At 46.2% G+C, this 14199-nt stretch overlaps 1 protein-coding gene across 1 annotated transcript in view; it reads right to left on the bottom strand.

Annotated features, from left to right (window-relative positions):
* CD58 (CD58 molecule) overlaps positions 1 to 14199 on the bottom strand; it is a 39589-nt gene that overhangs the window by 16058 nt on the left and 9332 nt on the right. The window contains exon 2 of the mRNA XM_034990213.1: positions 7191 to 7484. Within this exon, the coding sequence (XP_034846104.1) occupies positions 7191 to 7484 (294 nt within the window). The remainder of the gene's footprint in view (positions 1 to 7190; positions 7485 to 14199) is intronic.

Here is a 14199-nt window from a genome sequence, read left to right as displayed (position 1 = left end):
ATGAAGAGCTCCCAACTTCCTTATGAGCTGGAAAAGACAACCACCTCCTTGAGCACCCAGGGGAGAGAACTCTCTCTTCTTCTGGGTCAGATCTACCTGCTCAAATTCAGAATATACGCAGGCACCAAACCCCTTATCCTCAATTCAGAAAGCCAAGAGTTTCCACAGGATAGCAGCAAAGTCACTTAGCTCCAAATCCTCATCTGAGTTGACATGAGGATTTAACAGTTTTTATTTTTCTCACTTACTTCATTTTTATTTCTTTATTTTTTAAGTAAGTTCTACACCCAACGTGGGGCTTGAACTCATGATCAAGAGTTGCATGCTCTACTGACTGAGCCAGCCAGGTGCTCCGTATTTTTCTCACTTACTTCAAATATTCATTATCCTGTTGTACTGAAAATATTCTTGTGCTTGAGTATAAGGTGGTCCTCAAAACTAAGTGGGCTGCTTCTTAACATATGTAGAGGAAATAGTTTATACTACCTTTCTAAAATCTAAAAGTGTTTAATTCCAAAAGATATCTGACTTACAATATTTGCAAAGCATGCGGTAGAGCCGTGCCGAGAGCAGATTCTGCTAATAGGCAGAGTAGGAGATGACACCTGTCACAGACCTGTCAGTCTAGAGGCCTCAGGCCCAATCTTTCTCTAGCAAGTGCCCCCTATTGGCTACAGCAGCCTGAACCTGCAAGGATGGGTTAAGAACCACAATGCTAGTTTATCCCATTAGACATTTGTGCATTTGTTCATTCATATGCCTTCTTGCATCTCTACTTTGCCTCAACAACTAACCATAAGAAATTCGAGAAAACATGTACAAATATATGGACTCTCCAGAAAATGGACATGGCAGCATTTGGATAATAAAATTTCAATGCTTTATGAACATCTACAAAAAAGCAAATTAAAGGAAAGTAACGTTCATTGAGATGCTATAATACTATGCTGCTATTTAGAACAATATTTTCTAAGGCAAAGGAATGCTTATAATCTAATTATTAATCTAAAATAATCTAAAAACTGAAAACATTCAACTCTTTCCCCCCATCTTCTCTAGACTTCCTTCGCACTCAGTTAAGTAACACACCAGGTTAGAGACCTGAGTCACCCATGACTTCCCTTTCTGCTTGGGACTTCTTCACCTGTTAGGTTTAATCAAATTCACATAACTTGTTACGTTGTTGCCTGAAAGCAAGCAATGGAAACCTTTCTCCAAATTAAATTGTAAGCAACAGACCAATAGCTTTCAAAAGAGTGAAGAGTTGCTCTCGTTGACTCGAAGTTGGCAAGCCCGGAACCCTCCTCTCTAAGCTTCCTCGGGTCCATCCTGCCTACCACACACCCACAGCAGCCCCAGGAAGCACCTCCCAGCAGCCCCGAGTTTCTCCGTGCACTTGAGAAATGGAATGGATGGTTCTAGATTCTGCTTGTACCTATGCCTGCCTCTGCAACTAAGCTGGGCATTTCTCAGGGGCCTGAAACCGAGCTTCCTAGTTCCTTGGAGATGTTCCACAGAAGCATTTCTCAAATATCAATGGGCACGAGAAATCACCAGGGGTGTGTGTTAAAAATACAGATTCCTGGGCCCCACCACCCCAGATGATTCTGATGTGGATGCTCCATGTGTTCTGCCACAGATTCTAGTTTAGTGATCTAGTTTGGCCAACGTCTAGCATTTCGTTCAACACTTTCTGAACTCAACAGAGGTGCCTCATAAGACCCCTCAGACTGTACATCTTTGGAGGGTAAAGACTAGATACTCCTCACCTCTTACCCATGGCGCCTGACCCAACACAAGGCGCACAGGTGGCTCCTCAGGAAGGAGAATGTATGTTGGACAGGAGGAGGGATGGGTGGATAGATGGATAAATTCAGGGAGACGGTTTCAAATTACTCTCTCCACTGTATAAAAGGTAAACTCTTCAATCAGCTCCCCTCTGAAAAGGACGGGTGAGGTGGCCAAGAGCCTTGACTCAGGAGCCTGACTGCCTGGGTTCACAGCACAGCCTTACCAGGAAGAGCCACTTGCCCTCGGCCAAGTTACTGAATCCCCCTGTGGCTAGGTGTCCTCTCCTGTACAACAGGGAAACAAGCAGTGCCTCCCCTCCACGGTGGAGGTGAGGATGAAATGAGGTGATAGAGGTAATAACGGACATAGGGATTAACATGCACTGCCTGGCATGGTCACATCAGCTGTAATAGAGCACATGACGAGAAGGCAAGGCCCCCCACAAGTGTGCGTTACACAACCAGAGTTGGGAGGTGTGGGCTTCCGCTCTATGTAACCTTGGCCCACAGCTCTTGTGGTAGATTAAGAAATCATCCAGCCCAGGCCTCTTGTTCTACAGATGGAGAGACCCATTGCTAAATCTGTCTCGTTTTCATCTGTCAAATGGAATGTAATACTCTACAAGATTGGAAAGGTCTAGTGGAGTATGAACATAATTTGAAAGGGCCTACGTGGAAGAGCTAGTATGATTTTCCGTGTTTTCAGAGCTCATTTAACTATCCAAAAGCTCTTTCTGGGGGTCTCACTACAGCACAGTTGCCAGATAGCCATTCTGGAAGAGCCTATCCCGCTCACAGGAAAGTATGCAAACCTTCCTGCAGCATCTGGCTCAGAGCTTCTACAACTCAGATCTTTGTGTCTAGAATCCTCATATTCTTTCACTGCCCACCCGACTTCCCACAGCGTTGTAACAAATATTAGTTACATCTCTACCTTAAGCAGCATGAAACTGGCAGGAAATGTATTTACTTCATCCTTAAGACAACTTAGTCAATTTACAATGAATGAATTCAGGGGCACTACTCTAAGATTGAGAACTGCTTATACAGATCTGACGATATTTGTGTATTTCTCTTAACTTTAAGAAAAAGTCATACCACTTCAGATCATTTAAGGATAGAATAGTTAATTCTACTTATATGAACATCACCATCCTCAATGCAACTAACAAAAGAAAGAACTAAAAAACATTGACTGTGGAAATTTGAAGGGGATTTTGAGGGAAGAAAGAAACCAAATACCAATTTACACACAGAAGGAAGTAGATGGCCTAAATTGAGGGGGTGCCAGGAAATCCCCCTGTCTAAAATACCTTTCTAAAAATCTCCCATTAGGCCTGGGGTCTCCGGAAGATCACCAAGTCACTTAGGTATTAACATACCCCAAAGGAAGTAGGCCTTCCTCATTAAAAAAAAAAAAAAAAAGTATGACCAATCATTTTGTCATTCAAGTGTGAAATCCTGAGTCATCTTATGTCTTTTTATAACCAAAATCTAAATCGCTTGACTCTTTCTTAGAAGTATCTTCTCTCTTTCCTTTCCCAACATCTACTAGCAACATCTGTCTCCCTAGAAGATCACAGTAGCTTCCAACCTAGTGTCCCCTCTGTCTAATCCACCATCACTACCTACCATCTGATTAATCATCTGAAAATAGAGTTCTTCAAGTCACTTCTTTGCTCCAGTATCAGATCCAGTGGCTCCCCACTGTCACAGGCTAAAATCCAGACTCTCAAGCCAGGACTGGAGGTCTCACATTCAATGCTGCCCAGATCAGTGCCTCCTGATCAAAACTCACCTCCTCTGGACTCTGCTGCTTGGCGGGTCTTTGCTAACTAGGCTATTCAGTTGGTCTGACTCCTGAAATCAAGCACCTTAGTTGAGTGACCATGAAAGTTTAAAAATCAAATTATTCTTAAACATCTCATCAAGTTTAAAAAGATAAACGTATTCAAAAGTTTGAACTCAGTTTTACAAACTCTATAAAAGGGCTCTTAAAATGCATTCCATTGTTATCTAAATTTGAAATCAATCTTTTTAGTTGCTGGCTCTATAAACAGCCAGATCCCCAAACTGCGCATTTTAAAAATTCTGCTTCTCCAAAGGCATCCACTGGTTCTTCCAATGGGATGCCTGCACACCTTAACAAGCCTCACTCTTCTCAATGGAGTTGATCATCTTCTGGACAAACCAGCCACCCAGTCTGAGAGCCCCCATTTCTGTCAACTGCACCTCCGACCTCCCAGTCACCTGGTTCGATTCCTTCCATTGCTATAATAAATATTTATTGAATGCCTAGTACCTACTAAAGTCCCTTGCTGGGCTCTGGGGCTACAATGATGAACAAGAGAGAAAATCCCTCTTCCTTCCAATGTCTCCAGCAGACCAGGCAGGTGAACTGGTGAATAACAGCTATTCATCCAGCTCCTCACTCCATCTTGTCCCACTGAGACTGCCTCAAATGGGACTTAGAGCTCAGATTTGAACTTCTACACTGGACTTTCTGCCTCTTCTCCATTCCCTGCAAACTATCGTACACACTTTGCTACCAGTTGGATCTTTCTAGAACACCTCTGGCATAGAGTAGGGAGGGCTAGAATGACACCCTCTTCTAGGAGAAAACAAGTGAAACTGGGACCCCACAGAGGTGTGACATGGGTAAAGGTTCAGCTGGGAATGCTGGTGGGTAGCACAGAAAAGGCAGACAAAGTCAAGGGCAACACTAGGATGCCTGAGAACAGAAAGAGGTGATCATGGATGCCAGCTCTCATACAGCCTTACACTATCGATCTTAGCTTTAACTCAGAGTGAGATGGGGCCACTAGAAGGTTCTAAGCTGATGAATGACATGCTCCAACCTCTGTTTTAAGATCACTCTGGCTGCTTCTGTTTAAAAATAAACTGTGGTCATCATATATGTAAGTCAAACCATTACGCTGTACACCTCAAACTTATACAGTGATACAGGTCAATTATGCCTCAATAAAACTGGAAAAAAATGAAATGTAATTAAGTTTGTAAATAACACAAAATGTCTCCTGTAAGGGGCAATGGTAGAAGCTGGGTGCCCAATCAGGCGGCTGCTGTAGTCCTCCAGATGAGGATGAAGGAGCCTTGGAACAGCCCCAGAGGAAGTGGTGAGAAGTGGTCAGATGCTGTAAAACCAGCAAAATTTCCTGGTGGGATAAACACAGTGTTCAAGAGAAAGAGGAAGAGAAACATGGTGTCAGGATGACATCAAGGTTTTAGCCCGAGCAACCAAAAAGAAGGCACTGCTGTTAACCAAGCTGGGGGAAAGATCTGGGGAGGAACAGGATTTAAGGGAGAGTTGATGAGCTCACTTTGGGACCTGTGATTTGAGAGGCCCATCAGATAGATATCCGAGTGAAATACAGGGAAGTGGTCAGAAACACACATAAGGAGCTCAGTGGGGCTCCAGGTGAGAGCTCTCAATCTGTGCATTATCAGCATCAAAATAATATTTAAAACCCCCGAACCCAGAACGAGTTCACCCAGCAGGGTGTGAATGCAGGCAGAGAAGGGTGGCTCAAGCCTTCATGTCTCCAATGCTTACAGGTTGGCAAGATGAGGGAACCAGCCAAGGAAGTTGAGAAGGAACAGTTAGTGAGCTAAAAGAAAACCGGAATAGGGTGGTGTCCTGGATGCCAAGAGAAGGTTGTGTTTCAGAGGAGAGAGTGATCAGCTATGTCAGATGTTGCTGAGTGGCCAAGAAAGATGTGGTGGAGAGAGCATGAATGGATCACTGGCTTCATTAATGAGGAGATCAAGAGTTCTGGTACAGAGATGGGATGAAAGCCTGTTTGGGGTGGGTTAAAAGTAAACAGAGAAAAGGAGTTAGAAAGCAAACATGGACAACCCTTCAGGGAGATTTTCTACAAACTCAAGATGGCAAGTGGGTGGTAGCTGGAAGGGTGGAGGGGGCGATGAGTTTCTCAGCAGCCACAGTGTGTGAGCACGGAACATGCAGCACATCAGCCTGGACCGGGTTGCACAGGCCAGAGGAGTATAGCCCATTTAAAAAGGAGCAAGGATGGGGCACCTGGGTGGCTCAGGTCATGATCCTGGGGTCCTCCCTCTCCCTCTGCCCCTGCTTGTGCTCTCTCTCTCTCGCTCTTTCTCTCACATAAATAAATAAAATCGTTAAAAAGTAATTTAAAAAATTAAATTAAAAAAATTAAAAGGAGCAAGGAAACTAAGCAAGTCTTCCAATGTGTGAACCCAGTGAGTGAGCACATTCGGGGCTGCCTAAGGAGGACAGGGGGCGATGCAAGGTGAAGGGGTGGCAGATTTGGCAGAGCAGGGGACATCTGGCATGACATAGTGGAGGGCTTAGAATGAGTGGTAATAGACATGTACCTATGAAACAAATAATACATTAGATGTTTAAAAAAAAAAAAGAAGATAGTAGGAAGGGAAAAATGAAGAGGGGGAAATCGGAGTGGGAGACGAACCATGAGAGACTATGGACTCTGAAAAACAAACTGAGAGTTCCAGAGGGGAGGGCGGTGGGGGGATGGGTTAGCCTGGTGATGGGTATTAAGGAGGGCACGTACTGCATGAATCACTGGGTGTTATACGCAAACAATGAATCATGGAACACTACATCAAAAACTAATCATGTAATGTATGGTGACTAACATAACATAATAAAATAAAATTTAAAAAATAAATAAATAAACAGAATAAGTGGTAATGACAACTTCTAGGTTCTATCCATGGGGAAAGGTGCGGGGGGCGGGGGGTGGATGGAAGACAAGACCATCACGAGAGATCAGGGACACAGAAGCCAGGATATTAGAATTATATATTTAAATATTATAACCACTAAGAATTATGACAGCAGGAACATCAGAAACAGCAAAAGTGAGCCAGGCATTCCAGTGATCCAGAAATGTTGGGATGTATCCACGGGCCTATAGATGACAAGGAGAATGACCTGGAAGCATCGATGGGAAGTGTGGAGGAACCTGGACTCTATCTCCAGTTCCCGTGTAAAGTGATACAGGAGAGAAAAAAATCCACCTCCTGGGGTGCGGTGCAGGTGCAAGCAGGCACTCTAATTTCTAGAGCATCATCTCTCAGTGGAGCTCAAAGAGTTCTGAGTTCACTGCTGCCACTACATCCCTTTCCAGAATATTCCTAACAAGACAAGTGATGCTGCTGGCAGCAGCCCCGCCCAGCTGGGGTCGCTCCCTCCACCTCGGTCACATCCTCTCCTCACTCAGAGGATGACGAGGGGACAGACATTTGCTCCTCCTGTGTGCCTGACAGCCTACGAGACCGAATTCTCTCATTTCTCAGAAACCGTTCATTTGTGTTCGTCTCTTAAAATAGTTGGAAAGTTGCCATTTTAAATAAACCAATTTATGGGATACTCACCAATCACAGTCAGAGTGAACAAGATGTCACCAAAGCTCGGAGATTCGATTCTATACTCAGCTTCATCCGATGATGTCAGATTGAAGATGGTAAGGCTTCCTGACATGGTGTCTAAATGAACTCTACCTACAAAAGGTGGGAAAATGTGGACGGGAGAGCCTGCTTCCCATTCGATGACTTTATCCTTACTTTTTGTCCACATGATCTCTGTAAAGGGTACGGACCTTGCTACAGAGAAAGTTATGCTCTCGTTCACAATTCCAAACATCCTCTGGGGATCACAGCTGATGGAGTCTAGGAGGGAAAAAGAAATTGGTTAGGAAAACCAACACGACTTTATGGAAAATAGAAAACCATCCTCCAAGATGCTCTTTGGGGGGGAAAAAAGTTAAATTTAGCAGTAAAAATGATTCATTGGCTACTTCTCGCACTAAGCAGATAAACTGCTGATGGCAAACACAGCAAGCAGGACATGTTTGACCATGCGGAGTTTACTCTCTAATGGGGGCACTGGGGCCCACATAAATGCAAGAAGCGGATTCAACTTCGATGGAGCACCAAGTCCCTGCTAGGGGCTGTGGGCACGGCTGCCAACATGACAGCCAACCAGACAGGTGTGTCACTCCAGGCCCTCAAGAAGCCCCACTGTGTAGGGAAGACAAAGCAGGCCCGGGGAGCCACGTCCTCGAGGGCCTTCCCCAGGAAGTCATGCTGACACTCCACAGAAGCCATCACCCAAGGGCTGGGGGAGCGGGGGAGGAGAGGTAACTGTATTGATAGAGGAAGCGGAGCCTCCCCCCAAAAAAGGAAGCCCTGAGTTGAGGAGCTGGGTGTGTTTGAGGAAATAATAAAAGCAGCTCCCCATGGCTAGAGGAAAGCGAGCAAGCAGGTCACAGGTGGGGGGTGAGGCTGGAGGGGCAGGTGGGGCCAGATCACAGCATATGTGAGTGTATGTGAGTGTACCTGGGGGTGTCAGGTAAGACATGCTAAGGGTTTGGGATGGATCCTAATGGCAAGGATAGCCACAGGACGGCTTTCAAAACAAGACTGGCATGACGTCATTTAAGCGTGGGCAGCGGTGGCTGGGGACAGGCATGCAGGCAGGGAAACCAGCAACGAGAGGGTGGCAGACTGGGCGGACCAGAGCGGGGTGTGGGTGGAGGCGACAAAAGGGCAGACTTGGAGAGCAGCCTGGGAGAGAAAGCAATGGGGTTTAGTGACTGCAGGTGGCGGGTGAGGGAGAGGGGTAGTTCACGGTGTTGGTCAGGCATCCTTCTTGGTTGACTGACAGAGGCTATTACCTGAGATCAGAAACAATGACTGGGAAGCAAGCCAGGTGGGGTGAGACACAGCCTAAGGGCACGGGACTAGGTTCAGTAGCGTGGGGAGCGTAGGGGAGCTGGCTCCAACCGTCCCCCCTCGTGAGTCAACCGTTAGCATCTCACCTGGACCCCATTCAGCCAAGCCTGGCTGATCACCTGAAACCCACATGGTGGGAGTATTTACAGCAAAGGAACTAATGCTTCAGACAGAGACTCCTGCCTACTCTGCACCAATCCGGTTGTTAAATATTTACTACCACCCCTAGACTGGGATAGTCTCGATACCCCCAAAATGGGTTTAAATGCATCTGGTTCCAGACTTGACTTTCTTGTTAAGAGAGAAGAGCAGCTGTTAAGGGAAAGACATTAAAGATAAATTAAAACTTGATGGAAGTTTTTGCCTAGTAGCAATCAGGGTAATTGAAAGAGCATGGGAAAAATCAAGACTATTAAATAGACCAATTGTAGGCAACTGTGTTCAGTAATTTCAAATAAGAAGCCTCCCCCCAAAAAAGGAAGCCCAAATGTCCCATTTGTCTATTGCGAGGATTTCTAGAACCCATCTCCCTTAATTAAGGGAGACTGCCCACAGGAATACAGCAGCAGCCTTCCTTGTGGTGCTGATCACGCCCTCTCTTCTCTCACACTTGGCCACAGCACGTGAGAGGGGGCAGGATTTGAGGAGCGAGGGTCTATCCACAGCCACTAGTGGAGGCTCGAAATGTCTTGCGAGTGAATGAATGAGTGAATGCATGCATGAATGGGAGTGGGTAGGGTGGTGGGGGAAGAGAAGCAGTAGGAGGTGAACCTTGGCTGCATAAAGATGGATGGCTGCCACCTTCCCAGGGAGAGGTGATGTTTCCTGGGCTTGAGCACAGGAGGACGAAAGAAGTCGGGAATGGAGCTAGTGCTGGTAAGAAGCATGGGAGGGGAAGGGGGAGACCAGTTCCAAAAAATTCCGTTTCAAGATGGAAGAAACTCTCAAAACCATTTAGTCGAACAACCCCCCATTTCACAGGCGAAGTGACAGGGCACCAAGAAAACTGACGGGCAAGGTCAGCGCATGCCTCCTCGCTGCCGGCAGTGTATTCACGCACCCTCGTGCCCCTTTTTAGCGCGTGTCACACACACTGCAGTAGCGACGCCCACCACGTCGCACAGAGTCCCTCGGCAGGCTTACGGCAGCATCAGGACCAGAACGCAGATTTCCTGACTCTGTGCAGCCCCACCCCCACCCTTCACAGCAGCCTGGTCCTGGTACTCACTCTGGAAATACTCACTGGGTAGGTCTACGATGTGGGGACTCCCCCAACCCCAGAACACGACACAGTCCCTGCCCTCTCAGAGCTTACTTTTTGTTAGGGAAGTCAGACTTGATCCAAATAATTGGACCAGGGGCGCCTGGGTGGCTCAGTCAGTTAAGCATCTGCCCTCAGCTCAGGTCATGATTCCCAGGGTCCTGGGATCGAGCCCCACATCGGGCTCCCTGCTCGGCGGGGAGCCTGCTTCTCCCTCTCCCTCTGCCTGCTCCCCCTGCTTATGTGCGCTATCAAATTAATTAATTAAAACAAATAATTGGGCCAACACCCCGCCGCAACCATGCTCAGGGCCAGCAAGCAGAACCACAGGGTATCACTACAGAGCACCCACTCGGGGAACCGACGAGGGGTTAGAGACGGCTTGTGAAGAATGAGGAGCAGTGAGCCCCACCAAGCGGAAGGGGGAGGCAGGCCCATGTTCAGGGAACACAGCTCCTGAAGGCAGAAGGGCAATGCCGTAAGACAAGAGGTACCCAGGGGCTACACACACAGGCAGGGGCCAGGCCGTGCAAGGCCACAGACAAAATTCTGCCCTGTATGTTGAGATCAGAATGCTACCAAAGAGTTTCAGACAGGATGGTGACAAATAATACGAACTCTTAATTTTAAAAATGTGTTTAAAAACAAAATATACATAGACACATAGATATAATTTTATATAGATGCAGAATGGTGATATAGACATTTAGCACAGTGTGTGTGTGTGTGTGTGTGTGTGTGTGTGTGTGTGTGTGTGTGGCTTGGATGCCTTACCCCAGCCCCCAAGCCCTATAACCACCCTCAGTCTGGTAATCTCCATTAACAACTCAGAATACACCCTTTGCTTTTTTCTCCCTGATCAGATCATCAAATAGAAACAAAGATATATCACACATAATGCATAAATATATATATATATAATTATATGCTTTGTCATGATTTAACAAAAATGGTCTTATGCATACTTCTTTGCATCTTGCCTTTCCCATCAAGAATACCTCATAAAAGTCATACCAAATCCACCAGTATGGCAAGACTTCATTCTTTTTAACAGTTACATATTATTCCAGGGTACGAATGACCCATAATTAATTAGCCATCCACCACTGCTGAACACCCCTTTAGTCCCTAGCTTCTTCTACTGCAATAACTGTTACAACTATACCTGTGTCCAGGTTCTTGTGTATTTATGGTTTTGTGTCTGTGGGACAGTGTCCCTGGAGTGGGGCTGAATTAAAGGGCAAACAGATTTTTTATTTTAAAATTCCTTTTTTTTAAAAGATTTTATCTACTTATTTATTTGACACAGAGAGACAGAGAGCACAAGCAGGGGGAGCAGCAGAGGAAGAGGGAGCCTGATGCAGGACTTGATCCCAGGACCCCAGGATCATGACCTAAGCCAAAGGCAGATGCTTAACCAAGTGAGCCACCCAAGCACCCCAGATTTTTTAATAGAAGCTGCCACGCTGCTTGCATTTGCAATTTACATTTCCATCAGTAACACCTGAGTTATCTTTTCCTTGCACATCTCATTGTTATCTGAATTTGCATTTTCCTGACCTCTAGAAATTTAAAAATCTTTTGTTTGTTGGTAATTTGGATCTCCTTTTCTGAGAACTGTCCTTTTGTATCCTTTGCCTTTTTTTCTATTGGGTTGCTTGTTTTTTTCTCATCAAATATGAGTTCCTTGTATGTTATAGAAATTTTTGTTATCTATATTATAATTTTTCTCCAAGGTGGGTGGTTGGTGTCATTCCCTAAGACAGGGGACGTGGAGGAGAGCCACGCTGGGGCTGGAAGATCATACTTTCAGTTTTGGACACTGTGTGGGGTCTGTAAGACTCCCAAGTGGAGATGTTCAGTAGCTGGGTACACAGGTCCGGGGCTCACAGGAGAGGATCCAGACTTGGGGATCATCACATTTGTAGTGGCTACTGTCTAGCATTCCCTTCCCACAGTAAAGTCTTTTCCATTGCACTTCTAAGACTAACCCTGAAGTAAGTTGCTGATAGGATAATTGCCAATGAAAAAGAAGAACAGGAGAAAGGGGAGTGAGTGGTTTCTCAAAAGTCACAAACCGTGAACAAATGAATGAATGAGTGAATGAATGAATGAATTTGCACACAAACAGCAGCAAAGGAAAGGAGTCAGCAGTGAGCTGGTTGCTTTGCTGATATTGGAGTGGTCAGAGAGGATGCCAACTTCCCATGCTAGGCGGCAGAAGGGTAAGTGCCCAGATTCTCAGGCAGATGGGCCCAGTGGAACTCTCAAAAGCCTCCCACACAAGGCTCCCTCAGCTGTAAAATGTACATCATTAACGCCCACCACAAACGATTGTTTTGAGGTTTGAATAAGACTGACAGTCTTTACACAATGGCTAAAATGAAGTTGGCTTTCAACAGGGCTTTCTCTCTTTTTCTTGCAGTGAGTCAGGCCACATCAACACCTTGGTTGTATGTGATCCTGGCTCTGTGACCACTGAGTGTGGTGTGAGCTTGCATCATTTACAAACAGAGAGAGGGAAAGAAAAAATGAATTAGTGATTGCCTAAACAGACATTCCATGCTAGCCAGCATTTTTTAAATTGTTTTGAAGAATACTGAATGATCTTTTGAAGATAGGAGGGTGCCTAATACCAATAGAGAAATCATATATCTAAAAACAGCTCCAACTCCAAATATTTTGTTGCAGTATCCTTGCAAAACATTTTCATCACACCCAATTTTGATAATTATTCTTCTATGGTTTGAAGTCAGAATTGGAACTCACATATTTTGCAGATGAAGTGTCCTGATTTTTTGACTTAGAAAATATGGTCACCATAACTACTGAGTTAAGGAGGAGGAATTCCCACTCCCAGCCACAAATTCCTCTGCGTGTTTTCAGCTGGATCCTGGGATTGACATGGGCTGCTATTTTTAGTAATCAAACACTTGTATAGTACTTACTATCTGCGAGGCACCAACGGAAGAGTTCTACAAATATGCACCCAGTGAATCCTCTTAAAAGCCACACAGGCAGGCGTTATTTTTGACCCTATTTTTTGCAGATGAGGAAACTGAGGCGCACAAAGATTAAGCAACTTGCTAGTGAAGTGGTAAAACTGGATTTGAACCTAGACGGTCTGACTCCAGAATGCTCATAACCACTATTTATTTGGCCTGCTATGCGGCATATGGCTATTAAAGATGTGACATGATCCAGGATTTCTACAGATGCGGTTTCCAGAATGTATTGGGAATACTCTAGTTGAGACTCAAGCATGCCTCTGAAACCTGCAGGTGAGGTACCAAGCTCAGTGGTCCCCAGATCACTGAATGTCAGGGCCTGAGCGGTCCTAAGAGAGCAAGTCTGTGGCCCTCATGTCCCCGACTTCATACATGAGGAAATTGAGGTCTGATCGAGCAAGAAAGTGACAAACCCAGATCCCCAAGATGTGACAACCTGAGTTTTGTGATGGTAGTGTTGCAGTTTGCAGACGACTTCTGATGTGACAAAGGGACCTGGGGCAGGGCTTCATAATTAGAGGCCATGAGAAACGAAGTTGAAGGGAGGGCCTAAGAGTCTGCACTCCTCACGGGTAACGGCAGGTACCATGCGAGAGGCGGAAAAGGGACAAGAGAGGCCTGAATGCGGGGACGAAGAAAAGCTGGAGCCAAAACAAGAAAGAAAAGGGAAAGAAAGCAAGGAACAAATGAAGTGACAAGGGAAACCAAACCACAGGAGCCACTGCGAAGCCTGAGAGAACGGGCAGACGAAGCATGAACAGAGACGCGCAGCGCTGCGGGGAGAGGTACTGGGCGGCCAGGGAGCCGAGGCGCGCGGGCACTGGCGCGCATGCGCTCCTCCGGAGCCGCGCTCCTCCCCTCCCACCCGCGTGAGCGCATGCAATCTGCAGAACTTCTGATTGTCCAGGAAATGCTGGAAGTTCAAATTTCCTGTGAAAACTTCTCATTCTGAAAAGGCGGCAACTGATTCCAATCGGAGTTCAGGCCCCGCCCCCCGCCCGGCCAGGCTAACCCCATGAGGGCAAAGACAGGGTGGTGCTTGGTCTCTGCTGTATTCCCGCTGCCTGGCACAGGAAGGGCACTCGATAAATATTTGAGTGAATTAAGTAACCTTAATACAGCTGGACTATAGTCTGAAAGGCAGGGCTTCCTGACAGAACCACAGAATTTGGCAGTTCCTCCAGACGCTGAGCTTTGCAAGGTCCTAAGCTGCTGTGGAAACTGGGTGATGAATCATCACTGAGCGAGAGGTGGTGGAAATGTTCAACTGGCACCAAAGAATAAGTGGCCTGGGAACCCCCTGCCCGCCGGTGTGCAGGCGAAACGGTCCCCTTCCCCCAACGCCGGCCACCAGCGCCACAGCCAGACTGGAGGGGCTGCT

Source organism: Mirounga leonina, unplaced genomic scaffold (genome assembly GCF_011800145.1).
Source record: "Mirounga leonina isolate KUSES-001 unplaced genomic scaffold, KU_Mleo_1.0 Mir_507, whole genome shotgun sequence".
In the NCBI taxonomy this organism is placed as follows: Eukaryota; Metazoa; Chordata; class Mammalia; order Carnivora; family Phocidae; genus Mirounga; species Mirounga leonina.
Note: the sequence above shows the minus strand (reverse complement) of the source record. Positions and strands in the feature narration are given on the sequence as shown.